The 20,369-nt window shown below is 41.2% G+C and overlaps 1 protein-coding gene across 6 annotated transcripts in view; it reads right to left on the reverse strand.

The window, feature by feature from the left end:
* The window catches only part of LOC124114090 (ankyrin repeat and death domain-containing protein 1A-like), a 65,195-nt gene that overhangs the window by 12,997 nt on the left and 31,829 nt on the right, over window positions 1-20,369 (reverse strand). For 3 of the 6 annotated variants that reach the window (XM_048394400.1, XM_048394410.1, XM_048394418.1), the window contains exons 2-7: window positions 18,889-18,961; window positions 10,617-10,640; window positions 9,095-9,198; window positions 8,304-8,402; window positions 5,277-5,375; window positions 938-1,042 (exon numbers count right to left, since the gene is read on the reverse strand). In XM_048394400.1, coding sequence (XP_048250357.1) covers window positions 938-1,042; window positions 5,277-5,375; window positions 8,304-8,402; window positions 9,095-9,198; window positions 10,617-10,640; window positions 18,889-18,961 — 504 coding nt within the window. The remainder of the gene's footprint in view (window positions 1-937; window positions 1,043-5,276; window positions 5,376-8,303; window positions 8,403-9,094; window positions 9,199-10,616; window positions 10,641-18,888; window positions 18,962-20,369) is intronic. The other 3 variants (XM_048394402.1, XM_048394411.1, XM_048394422.1) reach the window with 1 other exon arrangement.

The following is a 20,369-nucleotide window of genomic DNA, read 5'->3' on the forward strand; positions in this document are numbered from 1 at the left end:
TGACGAACAGGTCTGGTTGTTGATGAAATATAGTGATAGCTAAATAGACAGATTTTTTATTCATGCCCCGATTGTCTTTAAATGTAATATCCAGTTATGTATGACTGTTTAATAATCTCATACCAACTTTGACTGGAGCAGGTCCGATAGTTTTTCAGATATTGTAGCAAACGTCGGTACCTTAAATTACCTTCCAGACTCTAACTCATGCATGCGAAAGTTTAGCCATAGGAGACATATTGTTATGTCATTATATAACTCATGCATGCCAAAGTTTAGCCATAGGGGACATATTGTTATGTCATTATATAACTCATGCATGCGAAAGTTTAGCCATAGGAAACATATTGTTATGTCATTATATAACTCGCGCATGCCAACGTTGAGCCATAGGAAACATATTGTTATGTCATTATATAACTCATGTATACAAAGCAATAAGAGCATACGTTTGACCAAAAGAGCATGGTATAAGTTGACGTAGTGCATTTCGCTGTACATGACACAGTGATGGAGACTAAGGAGAATGTGAGAGCGTAATGGAGGGACCAGCAGCAGAATCTGTATTGGAGGGGGTACGGGAGCGTGGGTAGAGATGGACACAGTCACGGTGTCGTCATGCACAAGCAACAGGCTAAATCACGAAACTCAAGGAACTATAACTGGACAAAGGAGACACACCTGGCGATGTACCTGTTTATTAGTGTTACTAGGCTACACAGGTAACGTTGAAGATGCACAATGAATCTGTGCCATATATGCATAATTTGTTAAACATCTAGCAGTCGGTAGCATTAGAATTAATCTGCATTTAACCTACAATTGTTTTACAGCTATGTAACTATGTATAGCCTGCTACATTTTGCAAAGGGCTATATCTACCAATTGTTACCCACTTACAAAGACCTTAGTTATACAGGCAGTTTAGTGTAGCTACCTTCTCCGTGATGTTGACGTTCGGGTTCTCCAAGGCTTCGAAGAGGAAGTGCATGACTTCCACTTGGTTATTCTCAGCAGCGCAGTGGATCAGCCCGAGACCTTGCTGGAATATTAACACATGAACATGTAGGCCTTGCTGGAATATTAACACATGAACATGTAGACCTTGCTGGAATATTAGCACATGAACATGTAGACCTTGCTTGAATATTAGCACATGGACATGTAGACCTTGCTGGAATATTAACACATGAACATGTAGACCTTCCTGGAATATTAGCACATGAACATGTAGACCTTGCTGGAATATGAGCACATGGACATGTAGACCTTGCTGGAATATTAACACATGAACATGTAGACCTTGCTGGAATATTAGCACATGAACATGTAGACCTTGCTGGAATATTAGCACACGGACATGTAGACCTTGCTGGAACATTCACACATGAACATGTAGACCTTGCTGGAATATTAGCACATGAACATGTAGACCTTGCTGGAATATTAGCACATGGACATGTAGACCTTGCTGGAATATTAACACATGAACATGTAGACCTTGCTGGAATATTAGCACATGAACATGTAGACCTTGCTGGAATATGAGCACATGGACATGTAGACCTTGCTGGAATATTAACACATGAACATGTAGACCTTGCTGGAACATTCACACATGGACATTTAGACCTTGCTGGAATATTAACACACGGGCATGTAGACCTTGCTGGAACATTCACACATGAACATGTAGACCTTGCTGGAATATTAGCACATGGACATGTAGACCTTGCTGGAATATTAACACACGGACATGTAGACCTTGCTGGAACATTCACACATGAACATTTAGACCTTGCTGGAATATTCACACACGGACATGTAAACCTTGCTGGAACATTCACACATGGACATTTAGACCTTGCTGGAATATTAACACACGGGCATGTAGACCTTGCTGGAATATTAACACACGGGCATGTAGACCTTGCTGGAATATTAACACATGGACATGTAGACCTTGCTGGATTATTAACACACGGGCATGTAGACCTTGCTGGAACATTCACACATGGACATTTAGACCTTGCTGGAATATTAGCACATGGACATGTAGACCTTGCTGGAATATTAGCACATGGACATGTAGACCTTGCTGGAATATTAACACATGGACATGTAGACCTTGCTGGAATATTCACACATGGACATTTAGACCTTGCTGGAATATTAACACATGAACATGTAGACCTTGCTGGAACATTCACACATGAACATGTAGACCTTGCTGGAATATAAGCACATGGACATGTAGACCTTGCTGGAATATTAACACATGGACATGTAGACCTTGCTGGAACATTCACACATGGACATTTAGACCTTGCTGGAATATTCACACACGGACATGTAGACCTTGCTGGAACATTCACACATGGACATTTAGACCTTGCTGGAATATTAACACACGGGCATGTAGACCTTGCTGGACTATTAACACACGGGCATGTAGACCTTGCTGGAATATTAACACACGGGCATGTAGACTTTGCTGGAATATTAACACATGGACATGTAGACATTGCTGGAATATTAACACATGGGCATGTAGACCTTGCTGGAATATTAACACATGGACATGTAGACCTTGCTTGATTATTAACACACGGGCATGTAGACCTTGCTGGAATATTAACACACGGACATGTAGACCTTGCTGGAATATTAACACATGGACATGTAGACCTTGCTGGAATATTAACACATGGACATGTAGACCTTGCTGGAATATTAACACATGGAAATGTAGACCTTGCTGGATTATTAACACACGGGCATGTAGACCTTGCTGGAATATTCACACATGGACATTTAGACCTTGCTGGAATATGAGCACATGGACATGTAGACCTTGCAGGAATATTAACACACGGGCATGTAGACCTTGCTGGAATATTAGCACATGAACATGTAGACCTTGCTGGAATATTAGCACATGGACATGTAGACCTTGCTGGAATATTCACACATGGACATGTAGACCTTGCTGGATTATTAACATACGGGCATGTAGACCTTGCTGGAATATTCACACATGGACATTTAGACCTTGCTGGAATATTAGCACATGGACATGTAGACCTTGCAGGAATATTAACACACGGGCATGTAGACCTTGCTGGAATATTCACACATGGACATGTAGACCTTGCTGGAATATTAGCACATGGGCATGTAGACCTTGCTGGAATATTCACACATGGACATGTAGACCTTGCTGGAATATTAGCACATGGACATGTAGACCTTGCTGGAATATTAACACATGAACATGTAGACCTTGCTTGAATATTAGCACATGGACATTTAGACCTTGCTGGAATATTCACACATGGACATGTAGACCTTGCTGGAACATTAACACATGGACATGTAGACCTTGCTGGAATATTAACACATGGACATGTAGACCTTGCTGGAATATTAACACATGGACATGTAGACCTTGCTGGAATATTAACACACGGGCATGTAGACCTTGCTGGAACATTCACACATGGACATGTAGACCTTGCTGGAATATTAACACATGGACATGTAGACCTTGCTGGAATATTAGCACATGGACATGTAGACCTTGCTGGATTATTAACACACGGGCATGTAGACCTTGCTGGAATATTCACACATGGACATTTAGACCTTGCTGGAATATTAGCACATGGACATGTAGACCTTGCAGGAATATTAACACACGGGCATGTAGACCTTGCTGGAATATTAGCACATGAACATGTAGACCTTGCTGGAATATTAACACATGGACATGTAGACCTTGCTGGAATATTCACACATGGACATGTAGACCTTGCTGGATTATTAACACACGGGCATGTAGACCTTGCTGGAATATTCACACATGGACATTTAGACCTTGCTGGAATATTAGCACATGGACATGTAGACCTTGCAGGAATATTAACACACGGGCATGTAGACCTTGCTGGAATATTCACACATGGACATGTAGACCTTGCTGGAATATTAGCACATGGACATGTAGACCTTGCTGGAATATTAGCACATGGACATGTAGACCTTGCTGGAATATTAACACATGAACATGTAGACCTTGCTTGAATATTAGCACATGGACATTTAGACCTTGCTGGAATATTCACACATGGACATGTAGACCTTGCTGGAACATTAACACATGGACATGTAGACCTTGCTGGAATATTAGCACATGGACATGTAGACCTTGCTGGAATATTAACACATGAACATGTAGACCTTGCCTGAATATTAGCACATGGACATTTAGACCTTGCTGGAATATTCACACATGGACATGTAGACCTTGCTGGAACATTAACACACGGACATGTAGACCTTGCTGGAATATTAACACATGGACATGTAGACCTTGCTGGAACATTAACACACGGACATGTAGACCTTGCTGGAATATTAACACATGGACATGTAGACGTTGAAGATGCTCATGTCATGGACCTACAGCACATGTTATACGGTCATGGGTGTATATGACATTATCAAGTAACATATTGGGAACTTCTTAGGTCCACACCATGCAATATGTATGTTGACATTTTTTGTGATATACTACATTGTAACATGACATTAACAAAGCCGCATTTCTGCATATTCGCATAAGGTATATAATACTTATCTGTGAACTGTTTTCCGTTTTACAACGAACATCATCTTCCCGAGGCAAGCGTGTCCACTACCCTATATCTAACCCTAGTTTCTACCCTTGCCACATCAAGGCCACGTTTCTTGGCTCGACCCTGGCGCCACCTCGCGTAGATCACGAGTTGTGCCCCTTGTATAGCTTCACAAAGATGGCGACGGCCAAGTCGATCAGGCAAAGAAAACATTCGCGATTTCATCCCTGACACAAAACATAGGCAATCGTTTGGGGGTTTAAAAGATGAAAAAGACACATCCCAGGGGTATATCACTTTCATACGAAGGTGTACCAGTCGTGGATGTTGAGTTTATGAAACGTTCTCTGATTGGACTAACGATATGTGCGGATGGCCCAATCATATTTAGCACAGGAACGACTTTGATAAAAAGGCTTGTGGACGCTCTTGCCTCCGGGAGATGAACGAACAAATCAGGATTTCATTTTCTGCAGTGCTCACAAAACTGACAAATTCTAGATACTATGCAGCTATTAGAACTCTGACCATTTATCTGATAGCTGTTCACTTGAGAACCACCAGCAGTAATGCTCGAAAACCGATTCCATATTAAGATGCTGTATGGGGTTGCCACATGATCAGGCATATTCCGCTCACCTTGTTCTGACAGTGTGGGGTAGCACCAGCGTTAAGAAGGCATTTTAATACTGGCAGGTGTCCAAACCAAGCCGCCCACAGCACCGCTCTCATCCCGTACTGAAACAGACAAATAGTGTCATACACGTGCTTCTATTTTTACCATCAGAGTGCATTATATATGATAGCCGAACTTCGGGCAACCACCACCACACATATATATGATACCCGACACCAACACTCATATATATGAAGACCGTACTACGGGCCAACATCAACACACATACATATGATGACCCTACTTCGGGCAACCACCATCACACTCATATATATGAAGACCGTACTACGGGCCACCATCAACACACATACATATGATGACCCTACTTCGGGCAACCACCATCACACTCATATATATGAAGACCGTACTACGGGCCACCATCAACACACATACATATGATGACCCTACTTCGGGCAACCACCATCACACTCATATATATGAAGACCGTACTACGGGCCACCATCAACACAAATACATAAGATGACCCTACTTCGGGCAACCACCATCACACTCATATATATGAAGACCGTACTACGGGCCACCATTAACACACATACATATGATGATCCTACTTCGGGCAACCACCATCACACTCATATATATGAAGACCGTACTACGGGCCACCATCAACACACATACATATGATGATCCTACTTCGGGCAACCACCATCACACTCATATATATGAAGACCGTACTACGGGCCACCATCAACACAAATACATAAGATGACCCTACTTCGGGCAACCACCATCACACTCATATATATGAAGACCGTACTACGGGCCACCATCAACACACATACATATGATGATCCTACTTCGGGCAACCACCATCACACTCATATATATGAAGACCGTACTACGGGCCACCATCAACACACATACATATGATGACCCTACTTCGGGCAACCACCATCACACTCATATATATGAAGACCGTACTACGGGCCACCATCAACACACATACATATGATGATCCTACTTCGGGCAACCACCATCACACTCATATATATGAAGACCGTACTACGGGCCACCATCAACACACATACATATGATGACCCTACTTCGGGCAACCACCATCACACTCATATATATGAAGACCGTACTACGGGCCACCATCAACACACATACATATGATGATCCTACTTCGGGCAACCACCATCACACTCATATATATGAAGACCGTACTACGGGCCACCATCAACACACATACATATGATGATCCTACTTCGGGCAACCACCATCACACTCATATATATGAAGACCGTACTACGGGCCACCATCAACACACATACATATGATGACCCTACTTCGGGCAACCACCATCACACTCATATATATGAAGACCGTACTACGGGCCACCATCAACACACATACATATGTTGATCCTACTTCGGGCAACCACCATCACACTCATATATATGAAGACCGTACTACGGGCCACCATCAACACACATACATATGATGATCCTACTTCGGGCAACCACCATCACACTCATATATATGAAGGCCGTACTACGGGCCACCATCAACACACATACATATGATGACCCTACTTCGGGCAACCACCATCACACTCATATATATGAAGACCGTACTACGGGCCACCATCAACACACATACATATGATGATCCTACTTCGGGCAACCACCATCACACTCATATATATGAAGACCGTACTACGGGCCACCCCCAGCACACATACATATGATGATCCTACTTCGGGCAACCACCATCACACTCATATATATGAAGACCGTACTACGGGCCACCACCAGCACACATATGCAGGCACATCATCAACGTGGATTATCAATAACTACCCTACTACGGGCAAAAGCAACATGCATTATAAATGAATTGCCGAATACAGGCAGCTCATCAGTTGCACAATCCATGATCTTCACAAATTGATTAAGTGGAATCATCGTAAATATGGTTCAGACCTTTCACCAACTACATCGTACTTGAACATAGAGACTATACCCTGTCTTAAATATACATAGATACTATGCCCTGTCTTTAACTAAACATGGAGACCACCACCTTGAGTTTACTAAACATAGAGACCACACCCTGTCTTTAACTAAAGATATAGACCATACCTTGTCTTTAATAAACATAGAGACCATGCATTGTCTTCACTGAACATAAAGACTTTACCCTTGCTATAACTAAACATAGAGACCATACATTGACTTTACTAAACATATAGACTTTACCCTTGCTAAAACTAAACACAGAGACCATACCTCGTCTTTACTAAATATGAAGACTATACATTGTCTTTACTGAACATAGGGACCACGTCTTGTGTTTACTAGAGAACATACCTAGTCTTTACTAAATATATACCCCATACCTCGTCTTTACTGAACATAGAGACCATACCATGTCTTAACTAGAGACTATACATTGTCTTTATTAGATATCATGCCTTGTCTTTACTGGATACCATACCTTGTCCTTACTAGAGACCATACCTTGTCTTTACTAGATACCATGCCTTGTCTTTACGAGACACCATACATTGTCTTTACTAGAGACCATACCTTGTCTTTACTAGATACCATGCCTTGTCTTTACGAGACACCATACCTTGTCTTTACTAGAGACCATACCTTGTTTTTACTAGAGACCATACCGTGTCCTAACCAGAGACCATACCTTGTCTCACTAGATACGAAACCTTGTCTTTACTAGATACCATACCTTGTCTTTACTAGATATCATGCCTTGTCTTTACGAGACACCATACCTTGTCTTTACTATAGATCATACCTTGTCTTTACTAGATACCATGCCTTGTCTTTACGAGACACCATACCTTGTCTTTAATAAAGAGATCATACCTTGTCTTTACTAGATACCATACCTTGTCTTTACTAGAGATCATACCTTGTCTTTACTAGATACCATGCCTTGTCTTTACTAGACACCATACCTTGTCTTTACTAGAGACCGTACCTTGTCTTTACTAGATACCATACCTTGTCTTTACTCTCCAGATCGGCCCCGCCCTCTATGATAGCTTCAGCGGATTCAACATTTCCGTTAGCCGCGGCCCAGTGAAGAGGAGTCCGGTCCAACTAAAACATGGCACCACGCATATACAAGGTCATATTCAGTTCTGTAGAACACGTTCCATGGTTATTAATGATGGATACAAATATTCAAAGACCAGTCAGACTCCAGTATGAAGGACCGATTCTACATTATATAGGTGCATGCTCTAAAGCCGACGAAGTGAGTGAGTGAATTTGGTTTTACGTCGCTTTTAGCAATATTCCAGCAATATCACGGCAATATTCACACATTGTACCCATGTCGGCGTGAGGAGCTAACGCACCTAACCACTAGGCTACCCGACCGCTAAGCCGACATAGTCTTATTATTTTAAAGTAAAATGCCAATAAGTGAAACTCCTACTTCATTATCGTGGTCCAACTGAGGCTCATCTTAGGCTCACGCTACACTGATCTTTACTTGTGTAAATATTTAACTACAACGCCAGAGAATAATGAGTCTCGAGTTTCTACCGCAACAGATTCCATTGGGCGTAAAAGGCAAAATAGTGGTGAAACAACTGAAAATCAGGTAGTAGGATTTTTTACAAAACACTTTTCGGTCACTTGTTCGAGACAAGAGTTGTTGGCCTCTGAAAGGTGTATCGAACCAGTCGTTCAAATAGTCGGTCCCTATAGGTAGATTCTACTGCATCTTCCATCCCTATCACCATGGCAACCTGACACAAAGACTTTGATGTAGATAACGGACATACGTTGTTCCTGCAGTTCAGGTCCACCCGCTCCTTGGTGAGCTTCCGAATGATCTCGACCTCGTTGTCCCTGGCCGCCTTATGCAGCCGGTGCTCCCGCTTCGACACTGCAACACGACGTGGACGACGACGGTTACATCACCAGCCCCACACAATGTCCTACATATTAGCCTGAGCCAGACAAACCTTGGACGAGAAGCGACCTCGCATTCGCGTCACGAGGTCTTCAACTACCGCTGGGAAACATCTTCAAGCTATATCAGGGCGTTATTATATCACAGGACACATCAATGGTCAGCAACGATTCACGCACTCAGGTTACGAAGTAGGGTTTGGTTTAACGCCGCTTTGAACTGTATTCCAGTTATATCACGGCGTGTCATCTTAATGTGAGCGGAAAGCCCGAAGTAATGCAGGTCTCAGACGCTTACCGCTTTGATGAAACCCACGAGCTAAAGGATGGTGCTGTCAAACCAAGAAACATAATCGGGTCGAACCGGGATTCGAAACCACGATCATAGGTTTCTAGCGTGCACAACGAACGGTTACGAAGACACATAGGAACATGTTATAGCTCCCTGGCGGCTGACAAACCATTGAGGAACGATGATCCACGCCTTTGGGTTACCAAAATACGCATTTGACCACCTTCCTGTAGTTATTCAGCTTGCGTAACTTTATAGTACGGATACCGCTATGCGTTGGCCTGGAAACATCCCATACCTTAACGTCTGCATCCCCATCGGTCTTACTTGAAGTATATGTTTGTAGCAGCAAGAATTGTAGTTGTAAAATACAACGCAACAATATTTCTAGCGAAAGTACGAAATAATTCTAAATGGTAAACACTTCTAAACATTGTTTAACATGTAACATCAGCAACTTTGAAAATACATTGAGAACTGAAAATAAATACATTCGATGCACGATATTACAAAAGACAAGGGCATTCCTATTTTCTCTTCTTTGATGCTGATATGACATTGGATTGAAAAATAGGAATATCCAAATTCTAATAAAATGATAATTACTAAAGATTAAGCATTAATTTTTCACGCTTGAAAATTCCAGAAGACACACATACCTTTAAACAGACATAACACTGTGCAAATTGTGCATGAAATCCAGAACTATTAGAAACATGTTTATTTCGACGTGGACATTCGAGAGAAAATACAAAGACAAACATTACACATGTATCCGATCTTTCCGGGATAAATGTTCACGAAATAAAAACAAATAAAAGCTAAAAATTCATTAAGATATATAGGAATATATAAGAGTAACACTACATTCAAGAAGATATGAAGATAAAAACGGAGATACGTAGGAAATGTACACCTTCATGTAGACAATGGTGGTGCTCTGACCGGAGTCTCGCTTTATGGGCCCTTCAGAGCACCATACATTAGAAAGTTGTGCTATACTCAACAGTACAGTTAAAAGCTGAAAATGACACCGTGTACAAAGGAGAGATTTGAGAGAGAAACCGTCAAAATGCAGTTACTCCATGCTTTATGCTTACTGATGTCAAAATCGCCGCTCCGCACTGAAACACAAGCGAAATTATGCTTGATAGAGGAAAGAGGTTCCTTGCCCAGAGTGTGGGCTATAGTTCAGTTGCTATGGAAAGGTAAGGTCAATACAATACGTCCAGGCGGTACATTCTTGCACGGCTCCATGTTGTGAGATGTACAACACTCAGGACAGATTCTGAACCAAGGATGCACATTGGTCACAGAGAAGCAAAGGCTTTCAGATTGGAATTCATACGGACAGAAACCATCGCATGCAATACAAAAGGGAGACGTCATCATATGCATACACATTATACCTCTGTGTTTGGTGGATGTGTCCTGTTTGAGACCGACTACATTTTGCCCGAGGTATAGTGTCCAAGTACCAGATCTATATAACGGCAACTCTGGAGAATAACCAGTCTCGATTATTTGCCGAAACTGATTTCACTGAGCGTAGAAGGAAAAATACTGATGATAGTTATATAAATGGATCACTGAAGATCAGTGATGACACCAGATGTTCGCCAAAAGACTTAAGCATGTCTTGTATCCGTACTTGCCAGTAATACCGCCAGTAATATTCTGGCCTGACACCGCACCCAGTAATATTCTTGCCTGACACCGCACCCAGTAATATTCTTGCCTGACGCCACACCCAGTAATATTCTTGCCTGACGCCACACCCAGTAATATTCTTGCCTGACGCCACACCCAGTAATATTCTTGCCTGACGCCACACCCAGTAATATTCTTGCCTGACGTCACTCCCAGTAATAATCTTGCCTGTCACCGCACCCAGTAATATTCTTGCCTGTCGTCACTCCCAGTGATATGCTTGCCTGACACCGCACCCAGTAATATTCTTGCCTGACGCCACATCCAGTAATATGCTTGCCTGACGTCACACCCAGTAATATTCTTGCCTGACACCGCACCCAGTAATATTCTTGCCTGACGTCACCCCCAGTAATATTCTTGCCTGACGTCACTCCCAGTAATATTCTTGCCTGACGCCACACCCAGTAATATGCTTGCCTGACACCGCACCCAGTAATATTCTTGCCTGACGCCACACCCAGTAATATGCTTGCCTGACACCGCACCCAGTAATATTCTTGCCTGACACCGCACCCAGTAATATTCTTGCCTGACGTCACTCCCAGTAATATGCTTGCCTGACACCGCATCCAGTAATATGCTTGCCTGACGTCACACCCAGTAATATTCTTGCCTGACGTCACTCCCAGTAATATGCTTGCCTGACACCGCATCCAGTAATATGCTTGCCTGACGTCACACCCAGTAAGATGCTTGCCTGACGCCAAATTCCAGTAATATTCTTGCCTGACACGGCACCCAGTAATATCGCCACATGACGCACTCAATAAAAATGGAATATCGGCACGCACATAATAATTTCCTCAAGAAATAACACTAGAATCCGAAATGTGACGGTCACGGCATCAATGTACGAGTACATACGATATGTATGGAATACTGTGTGAGACATTCTCCCGATCTCGCATTCTTGCACTTTGGCATTTATTGCTTGTTTCCAAAGGTCGAGACAGCAAGAACGCGAGAATGCTCCTTACACTATTCCATAGATATGGACCATGAGAAGATTAATTTTCGTAGACACGTATTGGTAAAACATCAAAGTAACCAAGAGGCACGGAGGCCGCGGTGTCATGAGGCCCGATAACACTGAAATACAGATGAAGCAGTTCATTTTAACCCAGATAACTAGTTCATACAATGTCAGCAATAACATCACACCTTCACAGCCACTTGGTGCTGATGCCGTTCATGACGTCGTTGTAAAGACGAGGGGGATTTTTCTTTGTGTTTGGTACTCTGTCCATTGTTAAGCATCAGATTTAATGACGTCACATTCTAAAGCAGGCTGCTGTACAAGGCGAGCTATGTTTTCAGCACATTACGGAACGCTAACACCTAGATCGTGGTTCCATGAATATAGATTAACAGTGGACAGAAACAAGTCGTCAGGAGATGGCATCCCCCCGGCTCCAACAAACATTAAACGGTTTTAAGACACGGCTTGAAACGGTCTTAACTTTCTACTTATTCCAAGAAAGGAAAAAAAAGTTAAAACATCCATTAGTAGCACATTGCAAAGTCTGATGTTTCCTGAAGATGAATACAGTCGTTCCTATTGTTCATTCCGAGTGAGGTAAACAAACTTATTTAACTTGATCTAATTATCCAACTTGACATATTTGTCCAACTTGGTTAAACCTAACTGCGAAATAGCAGTATTATACTCCTACGCTTGTACTATCCGACATCCTCGCTGACTTGGTTGATGCAATGCATCGATCCCAATTACGTGGATCGATGCTCATGATATTAATCACTGGATTGTCTGGTCCAGACTCGATTATTTACAGACCGCCGTCATATAGCTGGAATATTGCTGACTGCGGCGTTAAACAACAAACAAGCAAAGAAACAAACACCACACACCTCAGCCCCTCAACACACACCTCAACACATTCCTAAACCCCTCAACACACCTCCAACCCCTCAACACATTCCTCAACCCCTCACCACACCCCTCAACCCCAACCCATGTCACAGAAACATATCAGAGCGAATTAGATATTAAAAAAAGCAATTAACGATGAAGTAACCATTTTGATAAGAAAACCGTTAATTTCCCAGGAGATGCCCTTTAACACTATAATGCTAGTCAAGGTGTCAACTCGCCAGGTGTTGTGTGATGTACAACAACATCTGCAGCTGGCTCCTTCCACCTGATACAACACACGGCCTGCAGTATCGACCCCGCACGTGTTCTTATGTAACAAACCAACACTTCGAGACCGACGTTTCTCTCCTACAGGAGTGTGGAAGACATGGGCGCCAGGGATATTAAACCTTAATACAGGGTCATTATAAACGTTCAGCGAAATAGAAGACACACCATTCTTTGTATTCTAAAATGTCATGAGGATTACAATATAGGGATAATAGATATTTCGTCCGACAATTGATATAGTATAAGTAACGGAGAATTCATGAGAACTATTGAAGAGGTGAGTTTATTTTAATACAAAATCGAGTGATTTTTTCAACATATAATTTATATTTAAATTCTCTATAATTCTGCAGAGTGACCTACAGTTGTTTCAGTTTTACTTGGCTGGAATGTTTACTCGTTTGTTTGTTTGTTTGTTTGTTGTTTAATGCTGCACACAGCAATATACCAGCTATTTGACGGCGGTCTTGTAATTTCAAAAAAAAAAATCCAAAACAAATGACCCTAAAAGGTTTCCGTACATGACGTCATCATAATGGTTTAATAATTGAAACTTCGATCCAAACCAGGTCGGAACAAAACTTCTACCAGATGCGTCAAATAACATTAGCTATCATTACCCATACAGCCGAAAAGCCATCTTCGCTCTGGGGCCTGGCATCAGTCAACATGGATGCACGTTTTGTTTGTTTTTATAACAAAACGCATACTCATTTGACCTATACATTCTGCTAGGGGAGTGGTTGAGTAGCATCGTGGATCGACATGCTGCCGATTCGGGTTCGATTCTCAACATGGCTTTAATTAGTGAAACCATCCCTGCAGCCCCAGCAGTGTTATTGCTGTCATATAACAAAACCGTCGTCTCGCTCCTGTTATCAGATGATTGCCTCTGTGTCGTCGGTCAAACCACGCGCACATGCTCACTCCGCACACAGCATTGTCGTCGCTGTATACACAACACTACTTCTCCACAGTTAGACAGCACCACAACTACCCCCGGGACATCACGAGGTGACCCAAAGGTCTGGTTCTGGATGAATGGCGGGAATCGTCCCGGAGTGGCGCGGCGTGTGGCTTCTAATGCTGATAATCACATACCATACCATAGAGGTACTGGTTGGTTGTTTGTTGTTTAACGCCGCACTCAGCAATATTCCAGCTATATGACGGCGGCCTGTATATAATCGAGTCTGGACCAGACAATCCAGTGATTAATATCATGAGCAACGATCCACGCAATTGTGATCAATGACATGCATCAAGCAAGTCAAGCGAGCCTGACCACCCGATCCAGTTTGTCTCTTACGACAAGCATAGTCACCTTTTACGGCAAACAGGGGTTCCTGAAGACCTATTCTACCCCGGATCTTCACGGGCCATACTGACCTATACAGGTAGGTATATTGTCTTTAAATGCCTGAACCCGCAGAAGGTTGTCTGTGGGATGGGATCATATTGTTAACAGTTTAGCATTGTTATCGATTCGACCAACAAATAGTTTTGACCTTTACAGAGGTGCTCTATCAGATTTAGCATCAATGTATTTTTCTTTCTTTAATTTTTATGTTGTAATAATTACGATTAGCTTTCGGCACAATCAACTTAATGTCACAAATACGTGAACATGTTAGTACGTCTATTTTAAGGTAAGGGTGTTACGACAGCGGTGGAGTTAAGAGGTCTTTGGAGAACGTGGCCCTCCACAACCGTTATAACTTAACTGATATCTCGCGAGAACCGTATGTCAGCTGTACAGACAGGAGTAATATCGGTTTTCATATTCGATAAGCCAAACAAACAGTACTGACAGTTTCTAGGGGAGGAGATATTGACGCCTGTGATGTTTTAAACGCTGCTAAATGTCAATCCTAAATTAATAAAAACAAGGTGTCTGGGAAATGCGTGAGTATATGGTTGCTTTCATTACTAGGGCAACACAAGGATGTCGGTCAGTCCAGCGTGTTGATGGCGTAATAAGATTGAAACTACACATTCTAGCAAGACACGATGCTTCTACGGTTTCTTCCCATTCCCCCACTTTCCCCCGGTTGTTTTGTTTGTGTGTTGTTTAACGCTTCACTCAGCAATATTACAGCTATATGACGGCAGTCTGTAAATAAGTTTGGGCAAGACAATCCAGTGATTGACAACATGAGCATCGATATCTTATCGATTAACGGATCGGCTGGTCTGGCTCGCTGACTTGGTGGAAGCATTTCATTGATCACAATTGCGTGGATCGATGCTCATGATATCAATGTCTGGATTGTCTGGTCCAGACTCGATTATTTACAGACCACCGTCATATAGCTGGAATATTGCTGAGTGCGGCGTAAAACAACAAACCAACAACAAAAACAACTAAATGTGTCAAACCTCTCTCATCAAATCGTAATAACCTATACAATACAAGGCGTTTCTGTGTATCTGACCGATATTTCAAACATGTTACTGCTTACGAGTAACATTTTGTTTTTTCTCGGGACAGATATCTGACATTGAAATCTGATTGAAATGAAAGCTTCTCTGCTCTTCTTATCATAGTTCATAGCTTATGTCTTAAACATAACCTGGATTTTATATCTTAGTTCACGACTTAGTATCATACATAACCTCGTGTTTCTATCTTAGTTCCTAGTTTGTCTCATATATAACATCGTGTTTATATCTTAGTTCCTAGTTTGTCTCATACATACTCTGGTGTTTATATCTTAGTTCCTAGTTTGTCTCATACATAACCTCGTGTTTATATCTTAGTTCCTAGTTTGTCTTATACATAACATCGTGTTTATATCTTAGTTCCTAGTTTGTCTCATACATACTCTGGGGTTTATATCTTAGTTCCTAGTTTGTCTCATACATAACCTGGTGTTTATATCTTAGTTCCTAGTTTGTCTCATACATAACCTGGTGTTAATATCTTAGTTCCTAGTTTGTCTCATACATAACCTGGTGTTTATATCTTAGTTCCTAGTTTGTCTCATACATACTCTGGTGTTTATATCTTAGTTCCTAGTTTGTCTCATACATAACCTGGTGTTTATATCTTAGTTCCTAGTTTGTCTCATACATAACCTGGTGTTAATATCTTAGTTCCTAGTTTGTCTCATACATAACCTGGTGTTTATATCTTAGTTCCTAGTTTGTCTCATACATACTCTGGTGTTTATATCTTAGTTCCTAGTTTGTCTCATACACAACCTGGTGTTTATATCTTAGTTCCTAGTTTGTCTCATACATACCCTGGTGTTTATATCTTAGTTCCTAGTTTGTCTCATACATAACCTCGTGTTTATATCTTAGTTCCTAGTTTGTCTTATACATAACATCGTGTTTATATCTTAGTTCCTAGTTTGTCTCATACATACTCTGGTGTTTATATCTTAGTTCCTAGTTTGTCTCATACATAACCTGGTGTTTATATCTTAGTTCCTAGTTTGTCTCATACATACCCTGGTGTTAATATCTTAGTTCCTAGTATGTCTCATATATAATCTGGTGTTTATATCTTAGTTCCTAGTTTGTCTCATACATAACCTCGTGTTCCTATCTTAGTTTCTAGTATGTCTCATACATACTCTGGTGTTTATATCTTAGTTCCTAGTATGTCTCATATATAACCTGGTGTTTATATCTTAGTTCCTAGTTTGTCTCATACATAACCTCGTGTTCCTATCTTAGTTCCTAGTTTGTCTCATACATACTCTGGTGTTTATATCTTAGTTCCTAATTTGTCTCATACATAACTTGGTGTTTATATCTTAGTTCCTAGTTTGTCTCATATATAACCTCGTGTTTATATCTTAGTTCCTAGTTTGTCTCATATATAACCTCGTGTTCCTATCTTAGTTCCTAGTTTGTCTCATACATACTCTGGTGTTTATATCTTAGTTCCTAATTTGTCTCATACATAACTTGGTGTTTATATCTTAGTTCCTAGTTTGTCTCATATATAACCTGGTGTTTATATCTTAGTTCCTAGTTTGTCTCATATATAACCTGGTGTTTATATCTTAGTTCCTAGTTTGTCTCATACATAACCTGGTGTTTCTATCTTAGTTCCTAGTTTGTCTCATATATAACCTGGTGTTTATATCTTAGTTCCTAGTTTGTCTCATACATACTCTGGTGTTTATATCTTAGTTCCTAGTTTGTCTCATACATAACCCGGTGTTTATATCTTAGTTCCTAGTATGTCTCATATATAACCTGGTGTTTATATCTTAGTTCCTAATTTGTCTCATACATAACTTGGTGTTTATATCTTAGTTCCTAGTTTGTCTCATACATACTCTGGTGTTAATATCTTAGTTCCTAGTTTGTCTCATACATAACCTCGTGTTTATATCTTAGTTCCAAGTTTGTCTCATACATAACCTGGTGTTAATATCTTAGTTCCTAGTTAGTCTCATACATAACCTGGTGTTTATATCTTAGTTCCTAGTTTGTCTCATATATAACCCGGTGTTTATATCTTAGTTCCTAGTTTGTCTCATACATAACCTGGTGTTAATATCGTAGTTCCTAGTTAGTTTCATACATAACCTGGTGTTTATATCTTAGTTCCTAGTTTGTCTCATACATAACCCTGGTGTTTATATCTTAGTTCATAATTTGTCTCATACATACCCTGGTGTTTATATCTTAGTTCATAGTTTATGTTTTATACCTGACCTTGTGTTTATATGTTTGACTAATAATTGCAGCTTGTTCATTGTCCGGGCTTTTATACATTCTAATGTGACTAACTGACAGTATGCCTTGTCTGTAATGAGTCTAGTTTGTATATTCGGATGTGTAGATCGGCTATTTCAGCCTTAGTCTTGACCATATAACTGTACAAGATCTATATACGATGTTTAGATCCCATATGGAATGTTTATGACGTTAAAACCGCCTAATCTCGAGCTTAGTAAGAAATCATAGACACATACAAAGCATGATTCCTGAACGTATGATATAGATCTATTGTAAAAGGGTTGGATCTGATGTCTGATTATAACAGTCAGGCATATCACCTCAGACACAATACGGGGATTTGCCCTTGCAGGAACTGGCCTGTTGCCGCATGCTACAAGTACCCCGCTCAGGGCACACCTACCCGTGTTTATGTCGGGCACACTGGTGAATGTACACACTGTCCGTAGACGATAATCTACTGGAGAATTACACATATTAGAGGCATATTTTACTGAATGTCACAGCGATCCACTGCAATGTTTTAGAGTAACTCCACATGCAAACACGAGGAAGAGGAAGGAATCGATAACTGGAGCATGGGATGAGCACTGCCCCATCCAATCTATTATCATACACAGTCGTAGTGGACATCATGCACTGCACCTACGACCTCCACAGCTGCACCACGACGGCACACCCAAGCATGCGGGTGGATAATATGCCTGGACAGACGGACGGTTGGTCAAATGCCATTCCAGGACGGGCAGACTATACACGAGCGTGACCTCCATAGAAACTAAGGTAATACATACTGTCGGTCGGCTGCAGGATGGTTGTAATCTCACAGGCGAACTCATTCTCTTTCTTCTTCATGTCGTCCGCAGTCTGTAAAAGATACACACAGTTGTTATCATTCTATAAGGGAGGATGTGCAGTGGATGTGCTTCCCGCGCTTCAAGTGGAGCAGACGACAGTGACTGGTTGCCGCTTGGATCGATACACGCGCCACCATCGCGTCACTGTTTCTCTCCACATTCAACTGTGGATAATTTATTGGGTCAGGGGGAGTGGGAGAATTAGACTGTACTACGGCCAAGGCCTTGAAATGATACGGTTGATGTCACGGGGGATACGGCGTGGTGTAATGCCAGTCCGCGCTCCCGTGGATGTCGATAATCCCCAGGGGAGTACGATGAAGTCAGCGACTGTGAATAATAAATGACTTCTGACAACCCTGAGCAAGGTATTCTTAATAGTTAACACTGGAAGGCATCTAAGGGCACATCAATGACCTGTGTGCAATATGCAGGTCAACATATTTGCCAACCATAATGTGGACGTGTACGTGTGAAGGCGGGAGACGAACGTTTCTGTTCATCAGGATGTCTATACCATTCTCTCTTATATTCAGTGTTCCTATCGCTAACTGTTCCCCCTCTATGATTAACAGTTGACAATCTATGTAAAACAGTTCAGTATCACTTTATGACGGTCAACTGTCGACGTATTCAGTACTTTGCAAGCGTGTTCAGTAAAGAACAGTACAACATATCAAGTTTCTTTATTTCGTACATGTTTAGGCCAACGGCCTATGGTACATATATTGATCCACAGTATCAATTATTGACTCACGGTAGATAAAGCATAATACAAATACATTGCGGTATTTCGAATTGTAGTTTGGTTACAGTCAGACATAAACATATTCAATTTATCCAGGGTAGGATGGACATAAATCTTTTCTTGGATATATTGTTGTCTTAAATTATCATAGGCTTTGCAAATTATCAAAAAGTGGTATTCATTTTCCACATAACCAATATAACATAATTTACAAATCCTCAAGTTTCCAGGTACATTGTTATATCTTCCCGTTTCAATATATAAGGAATGCGAACTGCAACGAAAACGAGCTATTGCCGATCTAAATATACCAATAGGTACAGCAGATATATATGGTTCAACACCAAATGACATTTTAAATAATGAAAAATGATACATTTTAGAGCTTCCGAAAATTGCTGAATGCCAATCCTGTTCATAAATACATTTTAGACGTGATACAAATTCAGTAATAAACAAGTTTGGGGAATCAACTCCCTAAACATATCATGTATGTACCATAAACCTAGCATGAGTTGCAGGCAACACCAGAGAGAACGTAAAGTACTGCAATCAGTGGAGGTTGTGTCACCGACAGTAGACATACAGTGTTATATATAGTCGAGGTTGTCACTGACAGTAGACATACAGTATAATATATAGTCGAGGTTGTCACTGACAGTAGACATAC

This window comes from Haliotis rufescens, unplaced genomic scaffold (assembly GCF_023055435.1).
Source record: "Haliotis rufescens isolate VD_foot unplaced genomic scaffold, xgHalRufe1.0.p SCAF_1, whole genome shotgun sequence".
NCBI lineage: Eukaryota > Metazoa > Mollusca > Gastropoda > Lepetellida > Haliotidae > Haliotis > Haliotis rufescens.